Source organism: Dermochelys coriacea, chromosome 4 (genome assembly GCF_009764565.3).
Source record: "Dermochelys coriacea isolate rDerCor1 chromosome 4, rDerCor1.pri.v4, whole genome shotgun sequence".
In the NCBI taxonomy this organism is placed as follows: Eukaryota; Metazoa; Chordata; order Testudines; family Dermochelyidae; genus Dermochelys; species Dermochelys coriacea.
This window is the reverse complement of record NC_050071.1, coordinates 102,382,544-102,400,619: the sequence shown is the minus strand read 5'-3', so window position 1 is coordinate 102,400,619 and position 18,076 is coordinate 102,382,544. Positions and strand designations below refer to the sequence as shown.

The following is an 18,076-nucleotide window of genomic DNA, read 5'->3' as shown; positions in this document are numbered from 1 at the left end:
GAACTGAAAAATACTATTTTTTTATCTTTTTTACAGTGCAAATATTTGTAATAAAAATAATAATACAGAATGAGTACAATATACTTTGTATTCTGTGTTGTAATTTAAATCAACATATTTGAAAATGTAGAAAAACATCCAAAAATAGTTAATATATTTCAATTAGTATTCTATTGTTTAACATGCAATTAAAACTGCGATTCATCGTAATTTTTTAAAATTGTGATTAATTGTTTTGAGTTAATTAAATGAGTTAACTGATATTAAATCAACATTCTAAAAGTAATCCAATAAGAATTATTTTTTAAAATTAAATGACTGTTAAACCAATCTCATGAATTGGAGCGGGGAGGTGATTTCTGAATACGTTGGGTTGGCAATTCTGTTAAAGAGTAAATACATTATGCAAGAATAGGGCTTATACATTTATTTTAATGAGCAAAGCCTTTAAACACAAATAAGAAAGCAACCTTTATATCAAAAATCACAGACGTCTAACATATTTTTCACAGTATCTCAAGAAGTAAAGTTATCACATAACCTACCTCAATCAGCTCATTGCTCCAAATGCTGGCATCCATTTTTAGGCTCCGGACCTTTGAATCTCTGGGCCCTAAAGATCTGTGCTGCCCTTAATAAAAATTAAATAATATTTTTAATGTATTTATTTCAACTAAGTCTTTGGGTTAAAAAGTAACAAAAACATGACTTTAATAAAGACTGTAGGCATTATGCTGATTGTTTTTAACAGAGACTGGTCATATGCAAGAAGTTTGAAATTTTTAGATAATTACAATACTGTGCAATTCACAATGTACTAAAAGCAGCACCCTAAATTATGAAGAGATTGTAAATTCTTTGGAATAGGAATGATGTATTTTCCATGTTATGTAACAGGTTGAACATCTCTAATCCAGCACACCCTGGTCCCGCAACATATATGGTCCAGCATAGGCGCCAACTCAGTCGGTGCTCCAGGGTTGGAGCACCCACGGGGAAAAATTAGCGGGTGCAGAACATCCTCTGGCATCAAGCTCCCCATTCTGCTCCTCTCCCCCTGCGCCCCTCTTGCGCCTTCAGACCTGTGCTTACCAACTCCTATTCCTCCCGCCCAGTTCTTCCAGAGCGCCGCAAACAACTGATTCATGGTGTTCAAGCTCTGGGAGGGTGGGGGGAAGACGACGAGACGCCTAGGGAGACCCACTGGCACTCTGCATTGACCTCCCATGATTCATCAAATTCTCTGGTTCAGCACCAGTCAGGTCCCGAGGATGCCAGACTAGAGCGGTCCAACCTGTACTGTTTACCTTTATGCAATTCTTTAAATACTTAATATATCACCAATTTTTTTCTGATACTGGGGACATTTAAAGATTTTTTTTTTTTTAACTACTTGGAATTTTTATCCCTTCCTCGCCCGCCCAGCCCCCCCACACTTACAGCAAATGTAAAAATCCTGTTTTACCTGTCATTTAAAAGTAGGTTTCTACCAACATTCAAAAATATTTCCTTGGTAACCATAAAATATGTACTGAAGTTATGGAGATAATTTCTGAAATGTTTATTTTGCAATGTCCACTTGTAAAGGTTTTGTTAAAGGAGAACCCAAGAGAAGGGCACTGTAGAGAAACTAAATGAACTCTTTGCATTGGTCTTCACTGCAGAGAATGTAGAGATACACACATCAGAACTCTTCTTTTTGGCTGACAACTCTGAAGTTCCGTCCCAATTTGATGGGTCAGTAAAAGAGGTTTTAGAACAAACTGATAAGGTAAATTGTAATTAGTCACCAGGACTATGGTATTCATGCAAGAGTTCTGAAAGAACTCAAATAAGAAATTGCAGAACTGTAGTATGTAACCTAATACTGAAATCAACCTCTGTACCAGACGACTGGAATAGGTAATTCTTTAGAATTTAGAATTATTTGAGGCAGTCAACAAGCAAGTGGATAAAGGTGATCCAGTCCGTATAATATATGCCGATTTTCAGAAATCCTTTGACAAGGTCAAAGGAAAAAATAATCCCCACTGCACATATACAATGGTGGATTCTAAATTAGCTGTTTCCCCAAGAAAGATATTGAGGTCACTGTGGATAGCTCTCTGAAAACTTCTACTCAATGAGCAGCAGCAGTCAAAAAGGTTAACAGTATGTTAGGAACTATTAGGAAAGGGATAGAAAGTAAGACAGAAAATGTAATGCCACTATATAAATCCCTGGTGCATCACACCATGAATAATGTGTCCAGTTCTGGTCACTACATCTAGCTTTCATACGCGGAGAGACTAAAATTATTAGGGCTGTTCAGCTTAGAAAAGAGACTATCACGGGAGGATATAATAGAGTTCAGTAAAGTCATGAATGGTGTGGGAAAAAATGAACAGAAATGTTATTTACCCTTTCACATAATACAAAAACTAGGAGGTCACCTAATGAAATTAACAGGAAGCAGGTTTAATACAAACAAGAGGAAGTATATTTTCACACAATGCACAACTAACCTGTGGAACTCACTGCCATGGGATATTGTGATGGCCAAAAGTATAACTGCATTCAAAAGAGATAGGTGCATCAATGGCTATTAGGCAAGATGGTCAGGGACACAACATTATGCTCGGGGTGACCCTATACCTCTGGCTACCAGAAAGAGGGTGGATCACTCCAAAATTGCCCTGTTCTGTACACTCCACTGTAGCTGTAATACAGACCAATGCAGAGACAGGATAGTAGACAGAATGGACCTTGGTCAGACCCAGTGTGGCAGCTCCTACATCCTTCTTCATGTGGCTACAAGGTACCCAGTGCCTCTACAGAGGCTCTAAGGAGCCTCAACTTCCACTGACCGCAATGAATTACTCATTTACAGGGCACTGAACAACTTAGAGGATTGAGCACATTCATACATAGAAGTGGTTTAGAATAATGAAATAATACTTCGATTTAAAAATATCACAAACTTCCATTAATTTCTGTTCCTCAAAACTTTTGCAAGGACATGTATAAATGGCTCTTTAAACAAAACAAAAACAAAGCAAGGACATGCACAAGTATGCAAATGACATCCTGGAGAACCACCATGGGCTATTTTTAATTACTCTACCTGCACATTTCTTACAAATGACAACACAGAGATTGATGGATGCCCAGTCGGGATCTGGAGCTTTACAATCAGCACAGCTCCTGTTTGACTCATTGAACCATATCTTCTCAGCTACTTCATAATCAGAGAGAGTTTCTGCTATTGATTGTTGCAGTGCTTCAATCCACTCTTGTTTCTCTCCTTCCGACTCTGCTGTAAAGCTGAAACAATTGACTTTTCTGCATTATTGATCTTTATTTTAAAGCCCAATTAAACCGGGTCTATAGTTCCTCTTATGCATTTAATCTACAAATTAAATTGCGGTTCAAAAATTTGACTTCCCTACAGATTTAAATATCAAGACAAGATATATTCTTTCATTTTGTTGCTTAATGAAAACTCCCTTAACATTCCAACATATCATTTCTTTAAAAGCTAAATTAATTAAATGCAATAGTAGTTTTTGGCTCACTCAACTTTCATTCCAGAGTTGCTTTCAATCTTTTTACTCCATATAAGTCAGATTTAAAACTTGGGTTTAAGCCACAGTATCACAAATGACTCAAGAGGACATAGCCAACAGAGCAATTAGTATGTACTAAGCAGTAGAGATGGACTATCCCATAGATAATAGCTCTAAATAGGATATTCCTTTACACAGACTATCTAATGTTGTTGGTTTAGTGTAAGTAAAATACTCACTATCTGACCCAGTTAGCCAGACTCAAGTCATTAATCATGACCAATCTACCTGCAGTTCTATGCTACTAGAAGTGAGAATCAGACAGGGCACCAATGAAACCGAAAATTATGCTTGCTTTTTAGTCTCCTGTCCCAAAGTTAAGATCCAGAAATCCAAGGAGAGGGATAGGAAAAGGAGCAATCATTTCCCTATATAATACAGTTTCATTTAAAGTACAATAGTTTACTATGACATTCCATAAAAAAGTCTGTATACCTGTATTAGTATTCATGCTTTTGTTTATAATAGCATTCACCATGGAACATAATCAACTTGCTACTAGCTTCAATGGGAAGTTCTTAAAAGGGTTGGCATATGATCCTTTTTTAGAATAAATTGATAACTAATTACATGGACAAAGTACTATTTTCAGTACTTCTTTTACCTCACATTTTTATTTCTTTAAAAAAAATACTTTACAGTGATCTCTCCTTTTCCTTTATCCTTACTTAGAATGAAACCACACTGAAACTCAATTCATCCTTACATTATAAAAATAAGAATTTTTGAGGCCTGGGACATCTAGTAGACACTGTACTTAGAAAGGAATGTAATAAAAATCTTACAACTAAATAAAATCTTACAAGTACTGTATATAAAAACTCTGAATAATCATATTTAAATTACTGCAATTTTTACCAAAAGTGAGTAAGGTTAATTTTAATGTCAAGCAAACATTTCTAGAATTTACTACCAGCACTGAAAATTTTTATACATAAAAATGTGAACAGCTCTTACCTAAAGCTTTTATAGGGAGTGATTATTTCAAAAGACTGTTTTGCTGTCCTATCCACTTGTTTTACATTTGCCACATTCATAGGGATTATAGTGATACCAAACCCAGTCTTAAAATCCTAGGCAGAAAAAAATGGAAAAAAATTAAGGTTTCATTCTTCAGTAATCAGAAGAAGATGCAAAATTATTAAATCAGCTGTTAACAAGCTCTTCTTGACTGCATTGAGAGAGGGCTAAAAATACCTTAACTACTTTCTTAATATTATTTTTCTATGTAAGCAATTCCTCTAGTTCCTAGAGGGACATTATTTGAGCACAAGTGAGAGGGTAAATATTCTATGCAATTGAATGGGAGGTAAAGTGGTCTAAGAGAAATCTCTGTTTTAAAACATGATTCACTGGCTTAAATCATACTTCAGTTTTTGCTAACCTCGGTTTCTACAGTGCAACTATGTATATCCTTATAGATATAAATATGGGCATTTCTAATATTAGGAGAATGTTTTCACAAAGTTCATAAAATTCTAGTTCTTGAACATTTGACTGGTTTTGTCATTTATCTATTGATTGAATTTGGGCAAGTCATTTCACCTCTCTGTGCCTCCGTTTCCCACTCTATAAACTGAAGACAGTAAAGCTTGCCTTTGAAATGACCTTTGGACGAAAAAACACTGTACAAATGCTTAATAGTAGTATCTGTGGTCTTGTTAGAGATGTTGAACGTGGGCTTGCTTCCATTTTTAAAAACAAAATTGAGCAATAAAAGGAACTCATATAATTCATATGTTTGTAGCATAAATGTTAAGTAATAATTGTATCACAGAAGGAAACAAAGGATTTAGCATTGTATACACATATAGTAACAGATTCCCTACCCCAAAAAGTTTATAATCTTCATTTTAGAGCAGAACCTAAAACAGTATGGAGCCTTGAGTCTCCATTTAAATTAAAGTTGCTTAATTGATTGAAGGGGGGAAAAACTGTTTATGATTTCCTGCAAGACTAACACAACTCCTTAAAATTGTTCTGTTTAATTTTTTAAAGTTAGATTTCAAGTACAACAACAAAACTGAAGCTATCAAAAACTGTTGTGGCAATTAGTACTCAAACTAAGGATTTCACTATATGCCCTTAAAACCCCCCCAAACTCCTTCTAATGCAAGTTTTTCATCTTTTAGATTTAGCCATTTCCCCACTCCCTTTCCTTTAATTTTATGCCTCTAACATATTTGCATTTATTTTTCTTCACTTTCAACCACTTGCTTACATTTTCTCCTAACTCAATGACTTTGATCCTGATATACCTACTCTAGAGAAGACCAAAAGCTCTCTGTGGAATCTACACAGTGACTAATTCATCCTCTCTGATCAGTTCTATTGGCACAAAATGAGGAGTATAATCACTTCTGAGCATAGACTTGACAGCATGTTCTGTAGTAATGAAGTACAGTATTCTTAAAGTCCAACTTCACAGGTGAAATTAAGAAAAAAAAAGCAAATATTTAGTTTTGAGCTACAGTGGCTATGATGGGTTAAGTCACATGTGAAGAACAAGATAGAAAGATAGCCAACAAGAAACTAAAGGCTATAATTTCTTCACTACTTTACTTTTAAGCAAACTGAATGATGCTTCAATTAGTTGCTTATAATAACCCATAAGAAGGCAGAGCTGAATGAACAAATGGCACCACACCTGAAGAATTGTGCACAATTCTGGTTGCTAAATAGAGAATGGATATTGAGTGACTGGAAGAAGTATGAGAAATAGGATCTCAGAGCATATAACCTGGGGTCCTGACTGGAGGCAACTGTGCTTTACCAACACTTCTTTCAACTGCCAATGGGGGGGGGGGAAGAGGGAGTGAGGGGCAGGAGAATGAGGAAGACTTAAGGTGGAAAAGCAGAGGGGGGGAAGATCAACTTATCCCCTCCCCATCCCTTTTGCATACAGTTAATTACTTTTCCCCCTTCACATAAATTTGGCCACTGTAATTAATACGGACCATCATACCAAAGGCAACCACAGAAGTATCAAATATGAAGCCACTCAAAAGGAATCAGAAAGGCACCGGGTTCAATTCCCTTCTCCACCACAGACTTCGTATACAACCTTGGACAGGTCACTTAGGCTCAGGTCCTCAAAGGACTTTAGGCACCTAACTTCTGGTTCTGCCTCAGCTCTCCAGCTGTAAAATGGGGATAATAGCATTGCCCAAACCTCACAGGTGCATTGTGAGGATAGATACATTAAAGATTGTGTGATGCTCTGATAATTTGTAATTGGGGGCCAGATAAGTACTATAGATCGCTAGATAGAGGGAAATAAATATAAAAATGAAAGTGAAGCGATTTTTTTTTGTTCTTATGCTTTCACCACCTCACAAAAGACTCTCTTGCTTTAACAGTAGATATTGTAAAAGTTGGGCACTTCACAGCACTAGGAGGAATATCACAAAAGGTTCCTTACCAAAACACTCTTAGACTTATTCACTGTACTGTATTTCATTTCACATTCGATACCATGAAACTTTCTTATAAGTGTGAACATTTGTATCTCCTTTCCCATTTATTTGTTTCACCACCTGTTAAGTTTTGTCTTAAAAAAAGATTGCAAGCTCTTCAGAGGAAGGACTATCTTATTGTTTATCTGCACAGCATCTAGCAAAATGGAACTACAGTCGGGGTGAGGCCTCTAGACCATACTTTAGTATAAAACTGCAAGGCATCTACAAGTCAAATATATGATATAAGAAGTCATTTCAAACATTTACCCACTCAGGTTCTCGTCCTCCAAACACTTACATACAGAATAGCCCTACTGAAGACAGTAGAACTACGCTTGTGCATCAAGTTAGCATGTCCAAAAAAATTGGCAGAACTGGATTTTGGTAAGAGGATCTTTAGAAAGCTGCTGCAACTTGGAAGTCAGTAATACCCTTCTTATTCTAATCTGAAAAATATAACATAACACACTATACAAATCAGTTACTCTATGCCTTACTGCTGTAAAACAGCACCCCATCTGGTAATTATTCAGCAGCTGGTATAAAACAGGTTTTGTGAGTGACACATAACAGCAGAATCAAGGTTCAGAAATTGTAGGCTGTCTCGATTGCCGTATTGTTCTCTCCTTCGCTACTAGAAGTTTGAACTGGATGTAGGGAGGGAAGAGAGTGCTCCTCTTAGAAAGATAAATTAATTCGTTTTAAGAGCATGAGAGGACAATAGGGCCATTCAAGCACCAGTCAGAATGCACAGAAGATCAAGTATCTCCTCTCTGAAATAACAACTGTTTTACCCATACAGATTGAAATCTCATTGTTCAGGCTAAATTAAACCAGGACATTAGACTTTCTGAGCAATGGAAGAAAAAGCTTAAGGACATTTAAAATATGGAAGGAAAGCGGAGTTTCTTAATTGGAAAAGTCTATATGATATATTTGTATTTTGGGGTATATATCTGGAGGAGAATAAAAAAGGGGGATCCTGGACAAGAGCTTTTTTTAAAGTTGTTTATAGGATACACTGGGAGAACAAAAATATCAAAAAATAAATCTCAATTATATGCTCATGATCTAGGGAAAGGGAACTATCCATGAAATAAGACATTGGGAACCTAGCATATTTGCTGTAGTAAGCGGTAATTTTCCTGCAGCAGGAATCATTAGAACATACGATCCCCACTGTCATTGCTACAGACGTCTGTATAATCACAACCTAGAAAAAAGTCCTTCCCCCACATCGAGCCCAGTACAACAATATACACAATAAAAAAAACAGAAAATACATCTCCTAAATCTGCCAAATTGCTTTCTGTCCTGTATGCAACGTTTTCACAGGGGAAAGTTACTATTCTGCAAATCTAGATGGTGCATCCAAAATTCTTTGCACTTACATTCTAACCAAGAATCACAGTGTGTTATAATTGGTTTAGTTTCAGAACCATTCATTACCCCGGTAATGTCTATCTACATCTGTAAACTGGGAATGATGGACTATGAGAGTTTAAGGCTAACATTCACAAATTTAGTAAAGTCAGGACCCTATATCCATATCTAACTAAGATATCTTATTTTCAGAGGTGTTGAACATTCACAGCTCTCAGAAAATAGGCAACCAAGTACTTGGGCCTAAGGTCATGCAAGAAACCTAAAACACATTTGTGACTAGAGGAAAAGTCTTGCGGCTCCAAGTTAAATATATGTTCTACCCACAAAACCATTCTTCCTCTCAAAGGGAGTACAGTCAGTCATATACAACTTTACATTTCATTCACTTTTATTTGGTATTTCTGGTCACCAGCTCAGTTCCCCTTCCAGACAAAATTTTGGCCAAGCCCACAAACTGCAGATTTGTGGTTCTTTAAACTCTGCAAGTGGTTTTGTAAGGTTATTTAAAAGTTATAAATAGCTGCGTTCTGGTGTGCTCTACTTTTTACTGAACATATTATTTCTGCATGGTGTAGTCTGTTGAAAGACTTATAAGAGAGAGTTAAATTGCATAGCAAAAAATCCGCAGAATATGTGCCCTTTATTGCTTCTTTATGATGTATGACGACAACTTCAAACATTTATTCAAAAGAAAAAACTCTACTTGGTAATTTTTGCAATAGAAATATCAGTCCTAAATTCCTTTGCTTTTAGCTGAAGGACAAGAGGGATAATGAGGACACCACAGAAGACTGAAAACTGAACAGCAGCTTTACTGAGAGAAGACGGGAATGTTTAGATTGGAGGGTTACAGCAGAATGAGAATAAAAGGACGTGTTTTTCAGCATTTTGTTCTAGCCTGATTTACTCAAAGTCATGACAAAACGGGCGACGGGAAGGAAGGGAGGGAGCACATCTCTCTGAAAAGATTCAAAATCCCTTCCACCTGCAACAGAAGACTGGAATGCTGCACTTCAGGTTTCAGTCTGTTGTGATACTGCTATCCCAATCAAGTTGTTCAATCCTAAAGTCCAGTAAAAACCTGGAATTCAACACCTGATATTTAAACGGGTAAAAATATATATTTAAAAAAATAAAGGCAAAAAAATCTTCAAAGCCCTTTTGACATTGTAAAAGAGCACCAAAGGGTAAAAATAAAACTACTCTCGCGATTGCAGTTCACCTTTTTGACAGTCTTTTTGACAGTCCTGCAAAGCAGTCTAAAATATGGTCTTCTAGATTTGTGAAACCATTCTAGTTCCAATTTTCCTTTCCCAGTAGAGTGTGTGACCTTTAATCTTTTTTAATCAATTCAATGCTTCAAAAGTATGCTCTTGCATGTTTCCTTAGATTTACCTTTGCTTTTTGAAGTAGCTCATTTGAGGTTTACTTTATGCAAGTTGTCACAAAGTTTGTGGAATTTACAGCAACCCTTCCTTCTGAAAAGTAAAGTCCCTGAGCAATTTAACATGATTTAGACTTTCCCCCCATACTAGCCCCACATGATTTGATTCTCTTCTAGGAGACAAATAATTTCAAATAGATTAAAAGCTAGTAGCTGGAGTACCTTTAGATGAGGCAGTTTAAACTCCCTGATTTTTTAAGTAGGGTGCAGTTTAGTATTTTTACCATGTAGAGATTGAGAAATTTGTTTCCATATTAATAGAATGAAAGAAAATTAAGATATGTATCACCAGAATTTGAAAAATATAATTGTTCAATAATCTAGGAATCACTTTGATTATATTAATTCTTTTCCACAAACCTATATTGACTTGTCTCATTTTAAAAGGTATCCTTTGCTTTAGTCTCCCCAGTTGTCTTTCATCAGGTTTTCAAACCTTTAAGATTTATGCCCATTCACATTTCAGCCTAAAATCTTTTAGACCTATATTTCAAGTGAGCACCAAGAGAACCCATATGCACACTTTCGTATACCTTTTTATTGCTGATGTTTTAGAATGTAAACAAAGCACAGGGTATACGTATACATATTATGCACACAAAAAGGAAGTTAAAAGAATATTTTCAAGGTTTAAAAGTCAAGCATTCAAAAGTTAGGAAATACCAGAATAAAGGCTACCTATGCAACATTAAATCATCCCCATAGCGTGTATGCATTATGATGCCATCTTTAACTGATCACATACTCACTCCCCTCCAAAAAGGATCCCACATTCAAATGACAAAAGGGACCTGCTCTGGGAATAAATCAGGATTGCGTAGTAAAGGAGATTATTGTTTCTGGGACGCCTGCTTTATTTCTTGCAGAAGATGGAAGGTGTGCAGTGAATGAGAGAGAGGATGGCAGGAAGAGAAAGAATCGACTCATGGTTTAGGCAGTTGAACGCTGCCCTGGAAAACTGGATTTGATCCCTATCTCTGCAGCAGTTCACATGGTTTGCTGGGCAAGTCACTGGCACCACATTTTTCTGGGTGCCGGACTTGAGGCCAATTGCAGAAGCACTAAGCACTCACAACTGCAACTATACGCTTGGGAATTCTGCTCTGACTATATTAAATGCTATAGAATAGTATGTTCTTCACCCTCAAGTCCTGGGTGTCTTACCTTGGGCACCCAAAACGAGTAGATACTTTTGATCTTTATCTCTCTGTGCCTCAATTCATCATCTGCAAAATGGGGACAAAAAATTTACTCATCTCACAGGGATGCTGTGAAAAATAAATTAATGTTCGTGAAGCAGATACTATAGGGATGAGCGCCATAGAAAAGCCCATGAGGAAATTAATAATTCTGCCTTCAGAGCAGGGTCTGAACGGTGGACACTAAATCATATCTGGGGTTCCACATTGAAAAATGAGGATAAAAAAAGCTGAACAGCTGCTCACTAAGTAATCAACATCCATCCTGTGTCCTGAAAGGGCCAGGAGTCCTGTGGGAAAAAATAGTATGTGAGCATGTAATTAAAGACCACCATAAACGCATAAAGGTATCAAACTAAGGTTGTGTAGGCATTTCCTAATGTCTGAATGCTTGATTTTACAACCTTAATAATGTTCTTTTAATGTAGTTTGAGAGAGAGATTTCCCAGGTTTTAAAAAAAGCAAACTGGAAAAAAAAAAACAAAAAAACCCCACGAATTTCCACCATATTGACACCCACATGGGTCACCACCATGGTTGGAACCTTCACATCCACCAAACAGACCTCCACAACTTGAGCTAACAGAGTAACTGATAGGCATAGGGAGTTGTAATTCTCTATGTAGACCAGCACTAGATGATGAGAGACGGTGCCAAAGACTAACAAATATTTGCTGAGAACAGAAGAATAGTGAGTATCAGGATTCTTGGGTTCCAAGAATGACCCTAAACTCGTATCACTACATTGTACACAACTACAGTCATTTGTCTCACTTATTTTTAAGATGCTACTCAGGTGAATTTCATTAGATTTCAATTTCATATTTCAAGATATTCAACAATTAACTTCAACCCAGTCTGTCTACTAGAAAAGAGTAACCCATCAAAACCAACATTTAACAAGATCCTGAATCGCTGTGGAAAAAGACAACTTAATAAAGCAATGTGGAGAAAGTTAAATAGCAGCCTCTCTTGGAACTTTGTCTAAAGTTGGGGAGGGAGAAAGCATGACAAAGCATGTAAGATCTATTAATAAAAATGCATCTATGATTATCTCTGAGGAGCATTTTAATAGTTGCAGTTTTGATTCTTGGCGGATGAGATGGTGTAGCTCTTGTTTCAGTGTAGTCTAATACTACTAAATAAAATAGAAAATTTGAGATATAGTCAATAATGATTACTAAGAGCCATAGAAATTTACTATCCCTGCAACCCAAACACACACCACTTTCAGTGGAACAGCAGCTTTGCTCAGTTTCCAACAAGTCACCACACTTGAGCATGATAAAATTAAGAAGTGTTACAATAAAGAAAGAAATCTAATGAGGCCAAAAGAAATCCGATGAGGTTCAACAAGGACAAGTGCAGAGTCCTGCACTTAGGATGGAAGAATCCCATGTACTGCTACAGACTAGGAACCAAATGGCTAGGCAGCAGTTCTGCAGAAAAAGACCTAGAAGTTACAGTGGAAGAGAAGTTGGATATGAGTCAACAGTGTGCCCTTCTTGCCAAGAAGGCTAACGGCATTTTGGGCTGCGTAAGTAGGGGCATTGCCAACAGATCGAGGGACGTGATCATTCCCCTCTATTCGACATTGGTGAGGCCTCATCTGAAGTATTGTGTCCAGTTTTGGGCCCCAAACTACAAGAAGGATTGGAAAAATTGGAAAGAGTCCAGCGGAGGGCAACAAAAATCATTAGATGGCTGGAGCACATGACTTATGAGGAGAGGCTGAGGGAACTGGGATTGTTTAGTCTGCAGAAGAGAAGAATGAGGGGGGATTTGATAGCTGCTTTCAACTACCTGAAGGGGCATGCCAAAGAGGATGGATTTAGACTGTTCTCAGTGGTACCAGATGACAGAACAAGGAGTAATGGTCTCAAGTTGCAGTGGGGGAGGTTTAGGTTGGATGTTAGGAAAAACTTTTTCACTAGGAGGATGGTGACACCCTGGAATGGGTTACCTAGGGAGGTGGTGGAAGGCTCCTTCCTTAGAGGTTTTCAAGGTCAGGCTTGACAAAGCCCTAGCTGAGATGATTTCGTTGGGGATTGGTCCTGCTTTGAGCAAGGGGTTAGACTAGATGACCTCGTGAGGTTCCTTCCAACCCTGATACTCTATGAAAGGCCTTCAAGCTGTGATGCAGCAATTACAAATCATGCATTTATTACAAGAAGCTGTTTACACAGGTAGCAAAGAGTCTTGACAAAAGCGGATATGAGGAGGAGACTATGGTACAGTAGTTTAACGATGGCCCGTTAATTTCTCTTTTGTACATATGCTGTTTAAGTAAGCACTGTATGAAATGCAAATACTCATATAATAAGCAATGGTGTTGTAGTCTCTCTCTCAAAGCAATTAGAAACTATTAGTAAAATATTAAGTTTGGGGGTTAAAGAAAAGTGGTCCTGGGATCAACTATGATTTTTTTCTGGAAAGTCCTCAGTGGACACGATCCTGCCTTGTACTTCAGTGATGAGTTAGGCTGAAAGGGAAGCTGCTAATAATTATACATAGTATAATATACCTATAGATAGTAGTTTCCCAAACATTCCAGCCATACTTGCTCTCTACCACTTCTCTCTCTCTGCCAGGCACCAGGAAAGCAAAACAGCCTAACACCTAACACCTGGGTGCCATGAATGGGAGACAGAGCTGTATGTCAAAGGCAGACTGATGACACAGCAGACCAAACCCAGTTTTACATAAATAGTGAACGGGGAGGCAGGGGGGAGAAAGAGACCAAATAGATCCTTTTGGCATTCTGCATGAGAGAAACATTGGTGCAGATGAACAATTCCAATTTGTACAATTACTGTAATTCCCTTCCAGCAGGGCTTCCTCATACCATGTGGCATGTTCTGAATTCAGCAACACATTAGCTAATAGGCACGAGCTACTGTGATCATATTATGCCTGTCCTGTGTTCTTTCCATTTGGCTGCCTGTAAAGCCATGAAATGGTATTAAGATGATCCAGCAAGTTAAACAAAATTTTTATATTTAAAAATAAAAATATAAAAAGGCTTTAACGGAGAAAGCCCAGGATATATTCAAGACATTCAACATTTGGCTCAGCCCAAAGGGTGTTCACTCTGACACCATCCACTGTGTAAGAAATCTCGTCATCATGTATCAGGTCACAGATAGTGCTAACACAGGTCTTATGATGGGGAACTTGCTTCCATTTAACATCCATCTCAGCTCTCACTCCCCACTTTAAATATTGTCCCCCCAAAGAGCGATTTTATTATGACCACTCTTTAACACTTAACTAATATCTGGAAATTCATTTATTATCTCTGCCTTTAGTTTTACCTTGTATTAGGGCTCCTCCATCTGTTTCTTGATTATCTATTTTTATGTCACAAATAGTTTCCATCTTCTAGTGTTCAGCATCCTGAATTCCTTGGCGTGCAAGGGAATTTACAAATATAATTGTTACTATTAAAATTTCAAGTAGTCATCTGGACTTCTTGAGAACAGAAGCTAAGATCGAACCTAGAATTCTGCATCCATATTTATCAAGCCAGTTTTCTTGAGACCACTTTTAAAAGTTATCAAGCTCTAACATGATTTTCTAAGCTCTGATATGTGTGTAATAATGTTTTGTTGCTGAAGTTTTAAAGGATTTTATTTTGCCTGCCTTGCTCAAGCAAACCTGCTAGAGAAGTCAGTGAAAGCACTGAGTAAGTGCCTGGGGTACATCTACACTGAGAAAAACAAATAAAACAAAACACCCATAGCAACTAGGCTAAGAGCCTGAGTCAACTGACTCAGGCTTACGGGACTTATGCTAAAGAGCTAAATATAGCAAACCAGACATTCCTGCTTGGGTTAGAGACTGGATTCTAAAACTCAGCGATGGGGTGGGTTTCAGAGCCCAGTTCCCAGCCCAAGCAGGAATGTTTACCCTCCTATATTTCGCCCCATAGCCTGAGTCCCATGAGCCTGAGTCAGTTGATGCAGTCTCAGACTACTTGCTGATGCAGTTTTTTGTTTTGTTTTGTGCTATGTAGATGTACCCTAAGAGATCTAGATTGTGGATCACGCAAAGCTAGTGCCCCTCCTCTCTACAACTCCTTCCATGGCAGTTGTTGGATGTAATGCAAGACTCAGTGATAGGCCCAAAGGAAGGTAGAGTTTCTGCTTCCACAATAAATTATTGAATTGTTAAAGCAATAAGCCAAAAGCTATTTGTAGAAAAAATATTCACCCTAGTGAGTTGGAATTTTGTTTAACACAGTGCTTTTACTTATTTCTTAAAGGCAGAGAAGTTTAAAAAATTTTAGTACCCATTTTCTACACATAAAAGTAATTCTATAGTCAAATCATTTTTTCTTTTGCTTTGGCAAGAAGAAAATGTACTAGTTTCATAGTTTTTTTTTCCTTCATTAAACGGGCTGGCAACACTTCTCAATTGAGTGGATTTCCCCAAGTTTTATTTATCTCCAAACAGTCTATGAGATTCCAAATATTTACAAAGTAGGCATAAAAATAAGTAACAGAACTGAGTTTGAACTTTTCTTTTCAAGAACATTGCATCTACATGCATCTTTTTATTGACCTACTTTTAATGGCAAATACTATCCAAATAGGATTAAAGATAAAAAAAATATATATTTTCATGGAAGTGTGCAGGGTCATCAATAAACAAGCCTTATTATAGAAGTGCACCAGTGACTGTTTAATTAAGAATTGGGTCTAGAATGCCCCCTTTGACAGGGCTTTAAAATCTCTCCAAATAATAAATAATAATAATAATAATAAAAAACCACAAACAGATCTTTAGATAAGAATCAAAAAATGAAATGAAATGAAAATGAAAACTTGCACTTTAGATGGAGTTTTTGAATGTAGTTTGATGAAAGTAGGGAATGCCCACAGAGGTAAAAAAAATACTCTGGAGGCAGGGGGGAACTACTGCTGAGATGTTGGTGGTTTGAGTCTTACATTTTTTTCAAAACTCTTTTCCCAGCAGACAAAACCACTAGTGTATCACATCTCACATGCGATTTCAGAAAACCTTGCCAAGTGTAGGTGCTTTTGAACTCTCATTTACTAATGGAACGTATTTTGTGCATGCACGCACCTGGACCTCTTCCAGTAAAGAGGATTATTAATCAAAATTAGCAATGCTGATTTCAGGGTCCTATGTCCGTGCTGCAGAAAAACAGTCATCTTTTTTGTATCCTTGTGTTTTTATGCCATAGTCAATAGCCTCAAATATAATGACCATGATTGGTCTCCTCTGAAATATATGGTGGAAATTATGTCTGGCTACATTTTAATATTCTCATCAAATCATAAAATATGGCAAATTATCTTCCTTTTTTACATGTATTTGCCTACTTGATGGGTAACAATAGCTTTACATGAATAATTTTTATGTTTTCTCTATGTCAGCAAACTCATAGTTCAATTTTATTTCCTGTAGTGTAGCAATCAGAAGTGGTACACAGAGTTCCTCTTCAGAAAGAAAGGAAGACTGTTCGGGTATTGCATAATCTGTAAGGTGGAAGACAAATCAAATGCTATTCTTTGCCACAATGAATAAGTTAAAAACAAGTCAGAGACAATGGGAAGATGAAAACTGGCTTAGACAATCAACACAACTACCTGGACAGTTAAATGAGATAATAGAAGTTTCCTTCCTTTTCAAAAAGTATTTCTTTCAAATACTTCAGACTTGTTGATGGGACTCTTCACCAGCACTAAATTAACCTCCAGACCAGAGATAAAGTTCCCACACATTTTAGTTCAGCTTCATAGACAGAGGAAATACTGAAAAACTAAGACGACATTCAAAACAGGAAAATTATAATCCCCACTTATCGGCTAATTTGTTTTCTATGGTTTGGTTAAGACAGCACGAATACTGGGTTCCTTTGCTTTACTCACTGACAAGACGACGACAAAACACTACACAAACTTCCTAATCTCTACCTCTCCCTCTTTGACTCCTCCAGTTTGAATCCCTCAGATCTTAAAAGGTCTCTCTACATATAAACTATTATTTTGTCAAAGCCTGAGTCTTTGCCAAAACAACAGGAAGGGAGTTAGGAAAACTAATAAGAACATAAGAATGGCAATACTGGGTCAGACCAATGGTCAATCTAGCCCCATATCCTGTCTCCCAAGAATGGCCAATACCAGGTGCTTCAGAGTTCCTTCAGAGCTCTTGGGTGAATATCATCTGGTCCTGAGGACTTTTACTGTTTAATTTATCAGTTTGTTCCAAAACCACCTCTAATGACCTCTCAATCTGGGACAGTTCCTCAGATTTGTCACCTAAAAAGAATGGCTCAGGTTTGGGAAAATCTCTCACACCATCAATCGTGAAGACTGATGCAAAGAATTCATTTAGTTTGTCTGCAATGGCCTTATCATCCTTGAGTGCTTCTGTAGAAGTGGCACCAGTGACTGTTTAGCAGGCTTTCTGCTTCTGATGTACTTAAAAAAAAATAAAAAATTGCTGTTTCTTTTTGAGTCTTTGACTAATTGCTCTTCAAATTTCTTTTCTCGCCTGTCTAATTATACTTTTACACTTGACTTGTGAGAGTTTATTCTCCTTTCTAATTTTCCTCTATAGGATTTAATTTCTAATTTTTAAAGGATGTCTTTTTGCCTCTAACCGGTTCTTTTACTTTGTTGGTTAGCCACGGTGGCACTTTATTGGTCCTCTATTATGTTTTTGTTTGTTTGTTTGTTTTAAATTGGGGTGTACATTAAACTGGGGTGTAATTTGAGCCTTTATTATGGTGGTTTTTAAAAGTTTCTATGCAGCTTGCAGGGATTTCACTTTGGGAACTGTACCTTTTAATTTCTGTTTAACTAGCTTCCTCATTTTTGTGTAGTTCCCCTTTCTGAAATTAAATGCTACAGTGTTGGGCTTCTTTGGTATTTTCTCCCCTACAGGGATATTATTTTTTTATTATGGTCGCTATTAGCAAGCAGTTCAGCTATATTAGCAGCTATTGGCATTCTT

General features: G+C 37.1%; 1 protein-coding gene across 7 annotated transcripts in view; it reads right to left on the bottom strand.

The window, feature by feature from the left end:
- Window positions 1–18,076, bottom strand: part of ARAP2 (ArfGAP with RhoGAP domain, ankyrin repeat and PH domain 2) — a 194,189-nt gene that overhangs the window by 106,094 nt on the left and 70,019 nt on the right. For all 7 annotated transcript variants that reach the window (XR_006281136.1, XR_006281135.1, XM_038400790.2 and 4 more), the window contains exons 10-12: window positions 4,563–4,678; window positions 3,104–3,303; window positions 546–631 (exon numbers count right to left, since the gene is read on the bottom strand). Coding sequence is in view for 5 of the 7 variants with exons in the window: in XM_038400790.2 (XP_038256718.1) it covers window positions 546–631; window positions 3,104–3,303; window positions 4,563–4,678 (402 nt within the window). In the remaining 2 variants the exon portion in view is untranslated. The remainder of the gene's footprint in view (window positions 1–545; window positions 632–3,103; window positions 3,304–4,562; window positions 4,679–18,076) is intronic.